Raw genomic sequence first — 19,398 nt, 5'->3', positions numbered from 1 at the left:
ACAGAATTGTTACAGAGCAAAAAGTGGCTGAGAAAGGTTAGTCACACAACAATGGTGGCCTGTAACATAGTCACATACCTGTGATTGTGCCTCGAACTGGTGATCGCCCATGAATGAACTCCTGGGGTATTATCCAGAAAAAGAGAACATGGATTTGAAAGCAAAATCAATGTATGATAATTCAATATAAATACATTTTTCACTATGCAAAATTTAGTACTTGATTTTGAGAAGCTGACGTTACCAAAGACATTCTCCATTTTTCCACCGGTACCATACGAGTCCAGCAGCAGCAGCAGCAACAATCAGAAATATAATGACAAGTAGAACCCAACAGGCAGCAGAGGTATCTGTGAGGAGAGGGGGGAGGATACAGTTAATACAAACAGCCTGCATTTACAACTACAATACATGCCCTAGCAATCATCGTAGCGCTAATGCAAACACTTTCCAGTAAGCAAAGAGATAATGCTAGAAGGTTATATGTGTACATATGTAATAAGCTAAAAGTGTATACCATGACTAGGGCTGTGGCGGTCATGAAATTTCTTTAGCCTGTGATTGTCAAGCAAATAACTGCCGGTCTCACGATAATTGACGTTAATTGGCATTAACATGTTTAGCATCTCCTGGTTTCCAGGGCATGGCCTACAAGCTACTGATGCAGACCTTTGGAACAGCAGCATTTGAAAAAGTCTAATAAATCCATGTAATATAGCTTATACCGTCACAACAATCAAATCAAATGTTATTGGTCACATACACATTGTTAGCAGATTTTAATGTGAGTGTAGCAAAATGCTTGCGCATCTAGTTCCAAGTGTGCAGTAATATCTAACAAGTAATCTAACAGTTCCCCAACAACAAATCTAAAGGGGTGAATGAGAATATGTACATATAAGTATAGGGATGAGCGATGGCCTAGAGGCAATGGCAAGGTGCAGTAGATGGTATAAAATACAGTATATTCACTACCGTTCAAAAGTTTGGAGTCACTTAAAAGTGTCCTTATTTTTTATCCATTAAAATAACATCAAATTGATCAGGAATACAGTATAGACATTGTTAATGTTGTAAATGACTATTGTAGCCAGAAACGGCTGATTTTTTATGGAATATTGACATAGGCGTACAGGGGCCCATTATCAGCAACCCTCACTCCTGTGTTCCAATGGCACGTTGTTGTGGCTAATCCAAGTTTATCATTTTAAAAAGCTAATTGCTAATTAGAAAACCCTTTTCTAATTATGTTAGCACAGCTGACAACGGTTGTTCTGATTGAAGAAGCAATAAAACTGTCCTCTTGTCCAGATGGGTTAGGGCAGTGTGCAGTGTGGTTGAGATTGCATCGTCTGTGGACTTATTTGGGCGGTAAGCAAATTGGAGTGGGTCTAGGGTGTCAGGTAGGGTGGAGGTGATTTGGTCCTTGACTAGTCTCTCAAAGCACTTCATGATGACGGAAGTGAGTGCTACAGGGCGGTAGGGTAGCCTACTGGTTAGGGTGTTGGACTAGTAACCAAAAGGTTGCAAGTTCAAATCCCTGAGCTGACAAGGTACAAATCTGTCGTTCTGCCCCTGAACAGGCAGTTAACCGACTGTTCCTAGGCCGTCATTGAAAATAAGAATTTGTTCTTAACTGACTTGCCTAGGTAAATTTAGGTAAAATAAAAAAATAAAACAAATTATAAGGTGCATTTTTAAGGTGAAAATATGTGTGCCAGTTAGTCTCTACACCAGTTGTAAAGCAGATTGTGTTTAATTTTAAGAAGTTATTTTGCCACTTTAGTTGTGATACAAACCTTATCAATTTGTAAGTCGCTCTGGATAAGAGCGTCTGCTAAATGACTTAAATGTAAAACATATAGGCCTATGGGCTAGGCTACATGAGGTGTGCAACTATGATTTGAAAATGTCACAAAATGAGTGTCTTACTGCACCCAAGCTGGGAATCATTCACAAATGATAGGCTAATATTGTCACCCATCAGACAATTCTTGATTTAATCTCATCTTTACATATACTAAAGAATCTATGAAATTGGTTTTGATTTAGAATGGACCATTATCATGCACCTGTATCGAAACAGGGGCAGGGGGAGAAAAACAGGTAATCTATGCACTTAAATAGTGAATGCGAATGGAGGGCGCTTTTCCAGTGATTCATTTTCATGCCAGCCAGGTAGGCTATACTCCTGTAGTAAAGATACGCAATGTGCTTAATATTAGGAATGTTTATACATAAAGAAATATAGTAGGTCTAGCCTATAGAAAGCTGATGGGATCCTCTTTTTAATACAGGCCATCACTGTTTTCTCACGCAATTGCATAGCCAATAGAAATGTCTTGCAACATGAGCTCAAGGGCTCTCATGAAGTGTTTGATTCGATTTTTTAATTACAATTGCATTGATGTTTGAGTGATTTTGAGGGACAATAGTGATGAGTACCAGGCAGTTAGCAAGTTTGGTAGGCTAATAATGTCCATCAGCAGCATCAGCGCTTGGAGAAGCCTAACAACCGTGAATAAACGGTCACATGGAATTTGACTGCCATCATGACTCGTGACCGCCGTTGTGCCGGTAATACGTTCACCATAACAGCCAAAATCATGACTGTCTCAGTTTTTAAATCTCCCTGTAGAAAAAGATTTGAGGCCATACGTCTGATACTCACACACGCAGTGAAATATAAGTGAGCATCTTGCTCAACTTTGGTATACATACATGCTACATAACATTTCACATAATTGTCCCTAATATAACAATTCAAGTATAAGCAGCCAGTAAAGCAACCATCATGAATTGTGTGTGTGTGCCTGCATGTGTGTGTGTGTATTTTTTATTTCTTCTCTCTCAGGTGTTCTTACAGGAGGTGACATGCACATATTGAGAGCCAGTCGCTCTTCCGTAAGGATTGGAGGCCTCACAGCTGTAGAGGCCATTCAGCTCAGAGCTGAGGCTGATGAGGTGCAGTGTGCTTCCTTCTGCTCTCACTGCAGACTGAGGCCATGGCTGGCCCACTCTGGGGGGAGAGAGAGAGAGAGGGTGAGGAGAAGGCCTGACCCTGCTGAAAAAGACAGCAGACAAGCATAGGCTGGTAAGCAGCCTTCATTGTGTTTTAGCTAGTAAAAAGCCTTTGTTTTCACTGGTGACATTCACATTTTAGCCATTTAGCAGACGCTCTTATCCAGAGCAACTTAAATGTATTCATCCTAAAATAGCTAGGTGGGACAATCACATATCACAGTCAAGGTAAGCACATTTTTCCTCAATAAAGTAGCTATCAGTAAACACAGAGCTAGTAAGGGGGTGTCGTGTCTTTGGTATCATTAAACTTGTAGAGGACTGCTAATTCTTATGTAGGTGACATTACACTACTATAGCTGGGACAACTTATTTTCATAGTAAAACAGGTTGGGCCCCATACAGGATATCTCTCACACACACACTCACTTAAATCATCCAGAACACTGTCACAACAGGATACTCCTAGCCACAGGTGCTAGCCGGCAGTTCGGCCACAACTCCCCTGAAGATAGGGACGCACACACATTACACACGGACTCTTGAGGACAGGACAGGGACGCATACGCTCTTACACACTGACCCCAGAAGACAGGGACGACGCACATACAGTACACACATAGCTGCCGAGGACACCCAGATAAGACACCCACAGATTGGCAGAAAGCCTAGACTTAGAGACAAACTAGCACACACACATAATCTCCCTTCCTAGCCGAACATTGTGTGACTGAGAACAGCCCGACGAGACCCGGAGGAACGACGGACGGCTCAACAGGACCAATCCAAGAAGACAACACCTCAACTGTGGCCAACCAAAAGACCGTGACTTCCAGACTCAACCTACTTTCTGTACTGTACATAACATGCTTGCAATCTGTTATCGGGGCTTCTTTCTGCTGGTTACTTGTGAGCCAAATGAATGAGCCCGTATACGTTGTACCAGATATCTTTACTCTGAATAAACTGTCGCTTGTCATATAATTGACCACCTTGTCCGAATCGATCCTTGACCGACTCGCCCTATCTACATATCCCATTATCAACAAAAATGGTAGCAGAGGATGGTTAACTAACGACCCAGTCCAGAGTGGTTGATGTGGGTGTGGGGGGCGAGTTGGTGAAGGGACGGTTCCCGGAGGACAGGTGAAGACATTCGGGGGGAGGACAACAATTCTGCTCAACTCGGGAAACTGATCACAAGGGTCGACCTTAAACAAGGTAAGCAAAACCTGTTAAATCAAACTTTGCATATTGTCGTATAGTCTATCCAAATTTTGATCAGTATGACCGAGTGAGTATGAATTCTTGACTAAATTTATATACACGAATGACAAGTTAACGATAGTGAAGTAAAAATATGTGGTATTAAATCTATCCATTAAACCCGGTAGCGGCCGGTCTGTCTATAATACAGTAGGGGATAGATTTTATTTTTTTCCACGGAAGAGTTGTGTACCCGTGTCGAATAATTAGAGAATACGGAAGAGCTGTGTGCCCTGTATTAAAAAAAAAATACATTTCCACGGTGGAGCTGTGTGCCCCGTGTGTCCTGTTGACGCGTTGTGTACGGTCAAGGAGGTAAATTAAATCATTTTATTCCACGGAGGAGCTGTGTGTCCCGTGTGTAAACATTAATAGGTAACCAGTTTTGTATTACTGCCGCGTGCCCTGTTTTGGGTTTTAGATATGTTTGATATATTTACTAAAACATACAATACATGACAAATGGTGACCCCGACGTGATCTGGTAAAAAGACATCGCTGGACATTGGTGTGCCAGCCGATTGGCCAGTACTGTCATCGGACGGTGTGTCTCACAAATCCTGACCGGTCAACTAAAAAGGGTAAGCAGACACCTGTTGTGAAAAACTAAAGTTCTGCACATTGGAGTTATACAAATTTAGTATGAGGTTAAGAAAACCCTGAGAAGAAAGAACTGCATTATTTGTAGTCATGCTAGACCTGTTCTGGCTACACACCCATTTGCTGTAGGAGAAGGAGAGGGGTGGTTGTGTATTCTGAGAAGTTTTTACCAGGTTAAGCCCAATTCAACCCTCTGTTCCTCTTTGAGCCTTGTGTTTCCTGCAGTACCTCCTCATCGGGCCTCTTGGGGTCTTGAGGCATATGGGGGCAATTACAGTTGCATCACGGGTACAGGTAATGGCATTGATTATGGGAGATTGCCTGAAGCTGATTGCAGTAGTAACATAACCATTAATTACACTTGTGGATGTGTGGAGCCAAAAGAGTGCTGAGACCCATTCTTAGAGGAGAATGGCAAGGTACGTGTGGTCTGACCAGTTTGATAATTCCACTGACCATTGTTGATGTTACTGCTGAACAGCTGTTGGGTTCTGTATCCAGGGGACCTGAAAACATTCCATCCCATGGGAGACATAGACGTAGTGCTCCATGGACAGAGGATGTAGTTGACATCATGAGTTTCAGGCCTTGGGTAGGAATGATGGACTCTGGCACTTACTAACTATTATGGGTCCAGCCATGGTGGATGCTAGACAGACTGCTTGGATTAATTATATCTACTATAATCAACAGCGTTTGGTGAATTACTCCCGTGATGCACTCACTGGTATGTCTGAACAGCTTGAGGCCACATTTGGGGTTTCCAGACAGAATAGACTTGCCTTGGATATGCTTCTTGCCAGTCAGGGGGACGTCTGCAAGATGTTCGGTAAACAATGTTGCACGTATATTCCTAATAATACCAGTCCAGATGGTGGTATATCTAAGGCGGGCTTGATGCACTATCTGCTAAGATGAGGTCCACAGAGGGGGTGGAGGAGTCTGTTCTCTTGGCCTGGTTTGGTAAGTACACTGGTATGATGGTTACTGGATTTCTGACCCTAATTCTTGTATTATTTGTTATTGATGTGATGTGCTGCTTGCATCATACTGTGTTTTAAGAAGTCTGTTACAGATGTGATGAAGGCTTCAGGGAGGATGGGACTGACTGAGGATGACACATGGTATGCTGGGTGAGGTAGTAGAATGATTTTACACCACCACAGTTCCTTGTTATACATTTTTATGATAGGTTTTCTTTCCAGTATGTTTGTTCTCCCTGTTGTGAAGGTTTGGAGTCCCTGGGTGGCAAGGAGCCCACCTGGTACAGGATAGGAGTAGCTGAGAGGGCCAGATGGTTTCTAATAATTCTTTACTCTGTTTTCCATGAATAAAGTTTTATCCTACATCTTACATGTCAATAACAATAAAGTTTTATCCTGTTTTTGATAAGTGACACCCTTGTGGGTGACAAAAGGGGGAAACAAAAGCATACAACAAAGGCATATATCACTTGTTATTAATAATAAACTTTTTATTATTTTCATGAAATGCTATGACTGCTGAAATAAAGGATAATGAGTGACACCCTAGGGGGACTTAAATTTCACACAATTTTCTTTTGTTCTGTTTATGAATGAGCTGTTCTCTTTTGACATGAAGGTAGTTTAAACTTTGTAACTGTTATATGATTCATTGTTGAATTTGTGTTCACACCCTTGGGGTTATTTTACATTATAGCCATTACCATATATAAGATTGAATATTATCTGCTGTTGCCTTGTGTGGATGTATGTATGTGTTATGCTACCTAGCTGATTTGAAACATTGTTAAAAGTATCAGGGCCATGGGACTTTCTCATGATGGAAAAATACAGAGTAGCATGAAGACTAACTGTTCAAATGAGTTAGAAGGGAGGGAACATTCAGAGCGGGGTGTTGCGAGAACAAGCGGTCTTTTGTTAGATAACAGGAGCCAGGTGGGAGATAACGGTATGGAGCATGAGACCCATCTTTCAGTTTTTGCAGCCATTTTAGTGTTGTGCGGCTGCTGCTGCATTCCATGTATTTCGCTCACTCACTACTAGAGTTATATCTAAGGCCCGAGTAGGAAGAGGGGGATCCAGTTGCTTATATTGATTAAGCTTCTCCATTGTATGTCGTGTCCCATCTGGGATGGGAAGAGGGGGCATTGCGGTCTTTGTGGGCCATTTCCGTATAGACTTACTTAGTTTAGGCTATTTTTCCTTTTTGGATTATATTTTCGTTTTTGTTTGGAGTAATGTACCTGGACTATATCACATCTCTTAGGAGATGTGAAGAGAGGGAATCACAACTTTTTCCTGCTGGAAAAAGTTGGCTTATGTGGACAATCATTTTATTTTTATTTTGAGCTGTTCTCCGCTCTGTTAAATGAGGGTTGTAAGTTCCTAGGTGGCTGGTAGCCAACTTAGTACATAGTGGGATTGAATGGAGAACATGATGGTAATACATATATCTATTTCTGTTTAATACCGTGCCTTATTTCATAGCCCCTTTGGGAAAAGTTTTCTTTTGTATCAGAATCTAGTTAGGTTGTGTCACGTCTCTGGGGAGACGTGAAGAGAGGGATTTGTAGAGGACTGCTAATTCTTATGTAGGTGACATTACACTACTATAGCTGGGACAACGTATTTTCATAGTAAAACAGGTTGGGCCCCATACAGGATATCTCGCACACACACACTCACTTAGATCATCCAGAACACTGACACAACAGGATACTCCTAGCCACAGGTGCTAGCCGGTAGTTCGGCCACAACTCCACTGAAGATGGGGACGCACACACATTACACACGGACTCTTGAGGACAGGACAGGGACGCATACGCTCTTACACACTGACCCCAGAAGACAGGGACGACGCACATACAGTACACACATAGCTGCCGAGGACACCCAGATAAGACACCCACAGATTGGCAGAAAGCCTAGACTTAGAGACAAACTAGCACACACACATATTCTCCCTCCCAGCCGAACATTGTGTGACTGAAGATAGCGCACACACCAGATCTCCTTTTCAGCTGAACATGGTGTGACGACCAAGAACAGGCATGGCAGGATTCTACGATGACGGACAGACAACAGAGCCAATGCCGGATGACTACACCCCAGCCTGATCCAATCCGAAGATCCGATCTCCTAGAAATCAACCTACTTTCTGTTGTGTATATGAAGCTTGTACTCACTGTTAGCAAGGTTCCTTTCTGCTAGTCTCTGATGAGCTAACAGAGGGGCCCGTATATACGCTGTACCAGATATCTTTACTCTGAATAAACCTGTCGCTTGTCGTACAATCTACCACCTTGTCTGAATCGATCCTTAACCGGCTCACCCTTCTACATATCCTTTTATCAACAAGTCTCTCTCTAGTCATGGGTTTAAAAGTTTTCAAATCTCACATGATCAATTTTGCTTTGCGTTCGAGGCTTCTTTTTACACTCTAAGGCGTGAGAAAACTGCAGACACAGTGATCTGAATGGTCAGCGGTACGCCTATAGGTGCAATTGATTTGCTCTCTGGACTTGCTTGGTAGGCAGAGTTTTACCTTCAAACATATGAAATAGTTCAAAATGGGAACACTTTGCCTTTTCAACGCTAGGGCCACTAAATCAAATGCACTTACCACCAACAGCATGAAATTAAAAAATAAACATTGCATTGCAAGAGTGTGCAAAGCTGTCACCAAGGCAAAGGGTGGCTACTTTGAAGAACCTCAAATCTAAAAATATATTTTGATTTGTTTAACACTTATTTGGTTACTACACAACTCCATATGTGTTTTTTCATAGTTTTGATGTCTTCACTTTTATTTGACAATGCAGAACATAGTAAAAATAAAGAAAAACCCTGGAATGAGTATGTGTCCAAACTTTTGACTGACACTGTATGTACAGTATATATGTATATACACATATAACAAAAAAATATATATGGGGGATTGAAAATTATTTAGACAATTATATTGATGGAAGCTTCAATTTAACTTCAATATTAAAGCTGATCTACCCCCCCCCACCATTTATTGATATATATATATATATATATTTTTAAATACAGGTGTCCTTCCTAACTTCGTTGCTGGAGAGTGAGGAAACCGCTCAGGGATTTCATCATGAGGACAATGGGGACTTTACAACAGTTACATAGCTTAATGTCTGCGATAGGAGATGGATGGATGGATCAACAACATTATAGTTACTCCACAATACAAACCTAATTGACAGAGTGAAAAGAAGGAAGTCTATACAGAATACAAATATTCCAAAACATGCATCCTGTTTGCAATAAGGCACTAAAGTAATACCTAAAAAAATGTGGCAAAGCAATTCACTTTTTGTCCTGTATACAAAGTGTTATTGGATTTGCCCCAAATATACTACACATTACTGAGTACCACTCTCCGTATTTTTGAGCAGAGTTGTGGCTGCATCATGTTATGAGTATGCTTGTAATCGTTAAGGACTGGATAAAAAATAAACCGAATGGAGCTAAGCACAGGCTAAATCCTAGAGGTAAAAACCTGGTTCAGTCTGCTTTCTACCAAACACTGGGAGATTAATTAATCTTTCAGCAGCACAATTACCTCAAACACAAGACAAATCTACACTAGAGTTACTTACCAAGAAGACAAGCCAAGTTAAAATTTTGACTTAAATCTACTTGAAAATCTATGGCCAGAATGTGAAAATAGTTGTCCAGCAATGATACATAACCAATTTGAGCTTAAACAATTTATAAACAATAATGAGCAAATGCTGCAAGATCCATGTGTGAAAAGCTCTTAGATACTTAACCCAGAAAGACTCACAGCTGTAATTACTGCCGAGGTGATTCTAATGTACTGACTAAGGGGTGGAAAAACTTAAATAAGATATTTATGCATTTCATTTTTAATAAACAAATGACTAAATACATGTTTTCACTTTATCATTATGGGGTATTGTGTGCAGAAGAACATAAATCAATTCAATCCATTTTGAATTCATGCTGTAACAACAAGATGTGGAATAAGTCAAGGCTTCTGAATACCTTCTAAAGGCACTGTAGGTGTGTGAAAGCATAGGCTACCTGGTCCAGGTGTAGATGGCTTTTGGATTGCTGTCTGCGACACCTAGGAACACTGTGGCTGGGGAGGTCTCACTAAGAGTAATGTTCACTGTCCGAGGTGGATCTATGGAGAGGGAGAGAGAGAGGCATGAGTGTCTGTTATGCAAATGGATGGAAAGTGGTGTTGGGGGAAAAAACATACAACATTACAAAACCCATGTACAAAACCCATGTACACAAACAAGTGTGCATTTAAAAATTGTCAACACATACATTTCTTTCCACAGGAACGTGGGAGGAGACAGGGATGCCTTATTTACAGTTGAAAGTTTACATACACCTTAGAAAAATACATTTAAACTTAGTTTTTCACAATTCCTGACATTTAATCCTAGTAAAGATTCCCTGTCTTAGGTCAATTAGGATCACCACATTATTTTAAGAATGTGAAATGTCAGAATAATAGTAGAGAGAAAGATTTCTTTCATCACATTCCCAATGGGTCAGACGTTTACATACACTCAATTAGTATTTGGTAGCATTGCCTTTAAATTGTTTAACTTCTCCCTCATGATGCCATCTATTGTGTGAAGTGCACCAGTCCCTCCTGCAACAAAGCACCCCCACGACATGATGCAGCCACCCATGTGCTTCATGGTTGGGATGGTGTTCTTCGGCTTGCAATCATCCCCCTTTATCTTACCAACATTACGATGGTTATTATGGCCAAACAATTCTATTTTGTTTCATCAGACGAGAGGACATTACCCCAAAAAGTACGATATATTTGTCCCCATGTGCAGTTGCAAACCGTAGTCTGGCTTTTTAATGGCGGTTTTGGAGCAGTGGCTTCTTCCTTGCTAAGCGGCCTTTCAGGTTATGTCGATATAGACCTCGTATTACTGTGGATATAGATACTTTTGTACCCGTTTCCTCCAGCATCTTCACAAGGTCATTTTAATAATGGGAATTGATGGGAAATGATGTAAATATATCACTAGCCACTTTAAACAATGCTACCTTATATAATGTTACTTACCCTACATTATTCATCTCATATGCATATGTATATACTGTACTCTACATCATCGACTGCATCCTTATGTAACACATGTATCACTAGCCACTTTAACTATGCCACTTTGTTTACTTTGTCTACACACTCATCTCATATGTATATACTGTACTCGATACCATCTACTGTATGCTGCTCTGTACCATCACTCATTCATATATCCTTATGTACATGTTCCTTATCCCCTTACACTGTGTATAAGACAGTAGTTTTGGAATTGTTAGTTAGATTACTTGTTGGTTATCACTGCATTGTCGGAACTAGAAGCACAAGCATTTCGCTACACTCGCATTAACATCTGCTAACCATGTGTATGTGACAAATAAAATTTGATTTGATTTGATTTAAGGTCCTTTGCTGTTGTTCTGGGATTGATTTGAACTTTCCTCACCAAAGTATGTTCATCTCTAGGAGACAGAACACGTCTCCTTCCTGAGCGGTATACCGGCTGCGTGGTCCAATGGTGTTTATACTTGCGTACTATTGTTTGTACAGATGAACGTGGTACCTTCAGGCATTTGGAAATTGCTCCCAAGGATGAACCAGACTTGTGGAGGTCTACAATTATTTTTCTGAGGTCTTGGCTGATTTCATTTGATTTTCCCATGATGTCAAGCAAAGAGGCACTGAGTTTGAAGGTAGGCCTTGAAATACATCCACATCCACAGGTACACCTCAAATGATGTTGTAAACTTCCAATTTCAACCGTACATAAGTATTCAGACCCTTTGCTATGAGACTCGAAATTGAGCTCAGGAGCATCCTTGTTCCATTGATCATCCTTGAGATGTTTCTACAACTTGATTGGAGTCCACCTGTGGTAAATCCAATTGATTGGACATGATTTGTTAAGGCACATACCTGTCTATATAAGGTCCCACAGTTGACAGTGCAAGTCAGAGCAAAAACCAAGCCATGACGTCGAAGGAATTATCCGTAGAGCTCCGAGACAGGACTGTGTCGAGGCACAGATCTGGGGAGGGGCAAAAAAAAATGCCTGCTGTATTGAAGGTCTGCCAGAACACAGTGGTCTCCATCATTCTTAAATAGAAGGAATTTGAAACCACCAAGACTCTTCGTAGAGCTGGCCACCCAGCCAAACTGAGCAATTGCGGGAGAAGGGACTTGGTCAGGGAGGTGACCAAGAACCCGCTGGTCACTCTTACAGAGCTCTAGAGTTCCTCTGTGGAGATGTTAGAACCTTCCAGAAGGACAACCATCAGCACTCCACCAATCAGGCCTTTATGGTAGAGTGGCCAAACAGAAGCCACTCATCAGTGAAAGGCACATGACAGCCCACTTGGAGTTTTCCAAAAGACACCTAAAGGACTCTCAGACCATGAGAAACAAGATTCTCTGGTCTGATGAAACCAAGATTGAACTCTTTGGCTTGAATGTCAAGCATCAAGTCTGGAGGAACCTGGCACCATCCCTATGGTTAAGCATGGTGGTCGCAGCATTATGATGGGGGATGACTAGTCAGGATCGGAAGAAAGATGAAGGGAGCAAAGTAGAGGGATCCTTGATGAAAACCTGCTCCAGAGCGCTCGGGACCTCAGATTGGGGCGAAGGTTCGCCTTCCTACAGGACAACAACCCTAAGAAAACAGCCAAAACAACGCAGGAGTGGCTTTGGGACAAGTCTCTGAATGTCATTGAGTGGCCAAGCCAGAGCCCGGACTTGAACCCGATCTAACATCTCTGGAGACACCTGAAAATAGCTGTGCAGTGACTCTTCCCCGTCCAACCTGACAGCTTGAGAGGGTCTGCAGAGAAGAATGGGAGTAACTCCAAAATACACGTGTGCCAAGGTTGTTTCATCATATACAAGAGTACTTAACAGCTGTAATCAATACCAAAGGTACTTCAAGAAAGTACTGAGTAAAGGATCTGAATACTTAAGTAAATGTGATATTTAATTATTTTTGTATATTTGCAAACATTTCTAAAAACCTGTTTTTCCTTTTTCATTATGGGGTATTGTGTATAGATTGATTAGGGGAAAAATGTATACATTATAGAATAAGGCTGTAACGTAACAAAATGTGGAAAAAGTAACAGGGTCTGAATACCTTCCGAATGCACTGTGTATATCAAGGAATTGGTGAGGACACTAGAACAGTCTGCAGGACCCGGGCTCACCCTACTAGAATCTGAAGATAAATGTCTACTGTTTGCTGATGATCTGGTGCTTTTGTCCACAACCAAGGATGGCCTAGAGCATCACCTATATGTTCTGCACAGATTCTGTCAGACCTGGGCCCTGACAGCGAATCTCAGTAAGACAAAAAGAATGTTCCAGTTGCCACAAATACAGACACCACAATCTATGCATACACCTAAAAAAACTATACATACCTCAGCTTAAACATTACCGCCACAAGTAACTCCCACAAAGCTGTGAACGATCTGAGAGACAAGGCAAGAAGGGCTATCTATGCCATTAAAAGGAACATAAAATTCGACATCCCAATTAGGAACTGGCTAAAAATACTTGAATCAGTTGTAGAACCCATTGCCCTTCATGGTTGTGAGATCTGTGGTCCGCTCACCAACCAAGAATTCACAAAACACCAAATTGAGAATCTGCATGCAGAATCCTGCAAAAATATCTTCAGTGTACAGCATAAAACACCAAATATGCCTGCAGAGCAGAATCAGGACGATATCGGCTAAATATCTAAATCCAAAAAAGCAACACAATTAAATCATGAGAAAACTAAAAGAAAACTACTTGACACATTGGAAAGAACTAACAAAATAACAGAGCAAACTAGAATGCTATTTGGCCCTAAACAAGAAGTACACTGTGACAGAATACCTGACCACTGTGACTGACCCCAAATTAGCGAAAGCCTGGACTATGTACAGACTCAGTGAGCATAGCCTTGCTATTGAAAAAGGCAGCCGTAGGCAGACCTGGCTCTCAAGAGAAGACACTGCCCACAAAAAGAGGTAGAAACTGAGTTGCACTTCCTAACCTCCTGCCAAATGTGGTCAGGGCAGAAGCCACAGAACAGGCTCCATGGGTGGAGTAGAGGCCTACCACCCACACCCACCTACACCCACACACGTTAGAGATGCTACTAGGCCCACAGCCAGTGAAGGAAGAGAGTTCATACTTACAGTTGATGTTGATTGTGTAGGCCAGGGTCCTCTCTGTTGCCAGGGCAGACTGGTTGACCACACACAGAACATGCAGCTGATTGGCTGCTCTGGTTGGCACCCCGAGCAGGTGGCTGACAACCGTGGTGGTGCCGTTGGCGTGCTGGGTGGAGTTGGTCACCGTCCTCACCAAACTGCCGAATGCATCAGTGTTCCATCTCACTTCTGCCTGTGGCTTGGCACCAGCAGCCAAACAGGATGCCAAGACAACCTCATTCTCTCCAATGACAGGAGGGACATCGACTGTAACACTCATCACTGGAGGTACTATGACCAGCAAACAAACAAATAGAGAACAGAAAATATGAACTATTTCAGTGAAAAAAACACACAGCCAGTCATGTGAAACGTATTCAAATGCTCATGTTGCAATAAGCATCATAAGTATCTACACATTTACTGTACAGCAAATCCTGTTTAAACTCACCGTCTGGTGTGAGGTACCGGCACCGGAAATATTAAGTTTCACAGGGTGGTGAAAGTGCAAGGTGATGAGCTTGATGCTGCTTTCTAATAAATATCAAGGATCTTATTCTGGTGAAATGATAATCGATGCTTGTCTGCCCTTTTACAAATATTCCCACTCTTATCCATAATAATCTCATCATGCACTCTAGACATCCCTCACAATATCTGCGAGCTAGAGCGCAAATGATAAGACCAGAGTAGGTACATTTTAACACAACAGTTTTCTGACAAAACTATCAGTAGAGTTGAAAATGCGATGGAAACAAATGTAACTTTTGATGTTTATTCGACACATGAAAATGTGAGCGTAAAAGTACATTTTGTGTGCACTGTCATCATCATGCACTGATTTATATTTGCAACATGCCAATTTGGTGGAAACACACCACTGGTGGGAAAATGTTCATATTTTATAGGGATTCTAAACTATTCACATTAAAATCTGTCGCCAATTGGATGGAAACCTAAAACTACAGAGAAACAAAAAGCATGTTTCATTTCCACAGAAAAGTAAAAAACACTAAACCTGTAACACATTCTTCTTCTGAGAAATGAAGGCTATTCCATGCAAGAAATTGCCAAGAAACTGAAGATCTCTTACAACGCTGTGTACTACTCCCTTCTCAGAACAGCACAAACTGGCCCTAACCAGAATAGAAAGAGGAGTGGGAGGCCTGAGCAAGAGGGCAAGTACATTAGAGTGTCTAGTTTGAGGAACAGTTGCCTCACAAGTCCTCAACAGGCAGCTTCATTAAATTAGTACCCATAAAACACCAGTCCAAATGTCAACAGTGAAGAGGTGACTCTGGGATGCTGGGGTTCTAATTTACTTGTCCTCTTGCTCAGTTCTGCACCGGGGCCTCCCACTCCTCTTTCTATTCTGGTTAGCTCCTGATAGGCTTATTGACATCATTTGAGTCAATTGATTTCAAGGCCTACCTTCAAACTCAGTGCCTCTTTGCTTGACATTATGAGAAAATCAAAAGAAATTAGCCAAGACCGCACAATTTTTTTGTAGACCTCCACAAGTCTGGTTCATCCTTGGGAGCAATTTCCAAGGTACCACGTTCATCTGTACAAACAATAGTATGCAAGTATACACACCATGGGACCACGCAGCCATCATACCGCTCAGGAAGGAGACGATGCTGGCCCGATTGTGTGCCGCCCTATGGGACTCCCAATCACAGCCGGATGGGATTCAGCCTGGATTCAAACCAGGGACTGTGGTGTCACCTCTTGCACTGAGATGCAGTGCCTTAGACCGCTGCGCCACTCGGGAGTATAAGGTCTTAATACTTATGTAAATGTGAAATTTCAGTTGTGTGTAAATTGATGAGGGAGAAAAAAACTATTGAATCCATTTTAGAATAAGGCTGTAACTTAACAAAATGTGGAAAAATTAAAGGGGTCTGAATACTTTCCAAATGCACTTTATATGCACATATCGGTCTCAATGACCTCATACTCCTGCACATCAACTCGGTACTGGTGCCCCGTGAATATAGCCAAGTTATTGTTACTCATTGTGTATTTATCATTATTACGTGTTACCACTTTTCTATTATTTATCTATTTTATTTTTATCTGTATTGTTGGGAAGTAAGCATTTCACTGTTACTTCGTAACCAACAGGTGTAGACTGTGTCAAATAAAATAGGATCTTATCTAAAAGTATAGAATTCTACTGTATTCAGCAATTCTATATCTAAACTGACCTTTCTACAATTTTGATTCAGTCGGTATCAGTTTTGAACTGATGGATTCAGTCATAGTTAAATGTCAAGTCATTTCAAAAGTAAGTGAGTGTTGCATTGTGAAAGCAGATACTTATACTTGAAAATGTATTCTAAGTGAAAGAGTGATTTGGTGCAGTGAACAAATTATTTTGTGTATTTGTTTGTCAATTAAAAATAGACTTTTGCAACATAAGCCATTTTGATGATCTGTTTAGATTTTTTTGCTAATAGTTTATACCTGAAAATTGCACCAAAGTGATAGAAAGAAATTGGTATGCAAATTTGGTTTTGGATGACAGGTTAGTCAAATACTGTATTGAATATTATATTTACTATCTACTATTCAGCACTTCAAAAATAACAGTTTTGTAATGTGTATCTTGTATCTTTTGCAGTGAGCCTATCATTATCTGTTGTATTGGTGACAAAACAAAATGTTCCCATGGTATTTCATAGAAAACTTAGATTTTGCATGAATGACTCGGGGGTAAAAGTGTTCAATAAAAATAAATAAAAAGGTTCTGATCATACGATAGGGAGCATTACAAGTGTCATCACCTTACAGTTTTGAACTTAAGACTTTTGAAGAAATACTACTTACATCTGAAAAATGTATATTAATATATGATGTTTAGTAGACACTTTTATCCAAAGTGACTGACAGTCAAGCAAAAATGGTTTACTCCTAAGATTAAGTTAACGTGGCCGTGGCTTGCTACATAAACGCAGGCAGACAGGCGTCGAGGCATTCAGTCACTGTTCGATTGAACGTTAGAATGGGCAAAACGAGTGACCTAAGCAACTTTGAGGGTGGTATGATCGGCGGTGCCAGGAACGCCGGTTCCAATATCTCAGAAACGGCTGGCCTCCTGGGCTTTTCATGCAAGACAGTGTCTAGGGTTTACCGAGAATGGTGCAACCAACAAAAAACATCCAGCCCATAGCAGTCCAGTGGGAGAAAACAGCTCGTTGATGAGAGGTCGAAGGAGAATGGCAAGAATCCTACAAGCTAAAAGGCGGGCCACAAACAGGCAAATAACGGCGCAGTACAACGCACCACTCATCGGTCCTTGTTACGGATGGGGTACTGTAGCAGACGACCACACCCGATTACAAAGTGTGTGACAGCGGCCACGCGATCACCAACACTTGACAATTGAGGAGTGGAAAAACATCACCTGGTCTGACGAATCCCGGTTCCTATTGCATCATGCTGATGGCAGAGTCAGAATTTGGTGTAAGCAGCATGAGTCCATGGCCCCATCCTGCCTGGTTTCAACGGTACAGGCTGGTGTCGGTGGTGTAATGGTGTGGGGCATTTTTTGCTGGCACACGTTAGGTCCCTTGATACCAATTGAGAAACGTTTCCATTCCCCGAAAGACTTCAGGCTGTTTTGGAGGCAAAGGGTGGTTCGACCAGGTACTAGATGGATGTACCTAATAAACTGACCACGGAGTATATTGAGAGTTGATGTGCTCTCGTTACAACGTCGGGGGTACGTAAGAGGATATTGGTTAAAAAAAACAAAGAACAGAAATGTGTAGATGAGGTCTCTGCTCTTACTTCACTTTAATAATGAACCCCTATCCACTTTCTGGTATTGATATTTCACTCTTTCTACAATGTCAAAAGTAGAAACAGGGAGGCAAAGAAGGAAGTGTTCTTACCTAGCACAGTAAGAGGTATCTCTATACTGTATACTCCACTTGGGAAAACACTGAAGACGCATGTGAAGGTGCCTTCATCCAACAGTCTGGCAGCAGTTATTCGAATAGAACCAATTTTTTCTGTCTGGTTCCCAAAAAACTGGACTCTATTTTCCAATCCATTCGGTGAAATAAAGTCAGTAACCCCACTGGGATAAATAAGCAAGAAATTATGGTTCTCTGGATCTTCCAGAGTCCTTTTCTGCCATGTTATCTGTTCAAGCTCCTCATCTGTCTCTAGCAGTCTGCAGGATAAGTCCACGTCCTCTCCCTGAACCACAGTCCTGCTTCCTCCAATCACCCGTATACCTTGAGAAAACATAGGTTCAAAAAACATTCAAAAATGTACCTGTAGAATAGATGCTTAAACTAAAAAAAAAATCAATAATAATTTACAGAAATGGTACCTAAACATATATAGTAACAATTGTTATTTGTGTATCTGTGCTTGTGAAATATGATCTCCTATTGATGCAGACATTTGTGTACGACTATTGCAAAAACGTATTGAACCTTAATCCCATTTGGGCAGCCATAGTCAGAGATGGCCAAAGCTTATTCAAATCTGTGCCCAGTCCAGGCTGAAGCTACGTAGTGAATATAGTATTCGAATAATAAGCTAAAAACATTGACTCTGTTCATACCATTATTCAAGAGTAAGATATTCAAGACATTCCAGATGCTTGTGCATGTTCATCACGTCTCAAAACATAGTGAACATACTGAGCTGATGTGTGTGCCTTGTTGTTTCCTAAAAGGACAAGGTCTAGAATGATGGGAGTGTGTGTTTGGTGTGTGTTATTGCCTGCCCTGTGTCAAAAATAAAAAACTTGAGCTCAATAGTGTGAGATTTTATGACATAAATTGGAAACCTACTTTCTGAATTCCTGTGGATGACGAGTAGAATCACACAGCATAGAACAGCTTCCGTGACATGCTTTGCTCTTCTCATTGCAAGGGTCACTAGGAAAAATGGAATTATAGAATTATATTACATTCTGATGTAGTGTTGTTGCAATTATTGATAACTAACTGTTGTGCTCTACTACACCCCCTTGCACATTCCACATTTTGCTGCCTTACATTTTTTTTCCAACATTTGAGGGAAATAATTATCCTACAGATCTACACAACCTACTCCATATTTTGAAAGTGAAAGAAAGTATAGAAAATGTCCCCCCCACCCCCACAAAAAAATGAAATATCATACATACTTTGCACAACTCTAAGGGCAACATGCTCTATAAAAGTGCCTTCAGAAATGATTCACAACCCTGGACTTTTTCCACATGTTGTTGTGTTACCACCTGAATTTAAAATTGATAAAA

General features: G+C 41.1%; 1 protein-coding gene and 1 long non-coding RNA gene across 3 annotated transcripts in view; one reads left to right on the top strand and one right to left on the bottom strand.

Annotated features, from left to right (window-relative positions):
- LOC124045783 (nectin-4-like) overlaps positions 1–19,398 on the bottom strand; it is a 40,186-nt gene that overhangs the window by 1,467 nt on the left and 19,321 nt on the right. For both annotated transcript variants that reach the window (XM_046365407.1, XM_046365414.1), the window contains exons 2-8: positions 18,947–19,033; positions 18,032–18,379; positions 14,118–14,423; positions 9,939–10,041; positions 2,865–3,019; positions 245–350; positions 79–121 (exon numbers count right to left, since the gene is read on the bottom strand). In XM_046365407.1, coding sequence (XP_046221363.1) covers positions 79–121; positions 245–350; positions 2,865–3,019; positions 9,939–10,041; positions 14,118–14,423; positions 18,032–18,379; positions 18,947–19,022 — 1,137 coding nt within the window. In that variant the 5' untranslated portion in view covers positions 19,023–19,033. The remainder of the gene's footprint in view (positions 1–78; positions 122–244; positions 351–2,864; positions 3,020–9,938; positions 10,042–14,117; positions 14,424–18,031; positions 18,380–18,946; positions 19,034–19,398) is intronic.
- Positions 3,385–8,169, top strand: LOC124045800. The gene is made up of 2 exons (XR_006840907.1): positions 3,385–6,865; positions 6,942–8,169. It is a non-coding gene; the product is annotated as an uncharacterized LOC124045800 (long non-coding RNA).

Source organism: Oncorhynchus gorbuscha, linkage group LG01, assembly GCF_021184085.1.
Source record: "Oncorhynchus gorbuscha isolate QuinsamMale2020 ecotype Even-year linkage group LG01, OgorEven_v1.0, whole genome shotgun sequence".
Taxonomy (NCBI): domain Eukaryota; kingdom Metazoa; phylum Chordata; class Actinopteri; order Salmoniformes; family Salmonidae; genus Oncorhynchus; species Oncorhynchus gorbuscha.
This window is presented reverse-complemented; position numbering and strand designations above follow the sequence as displayed.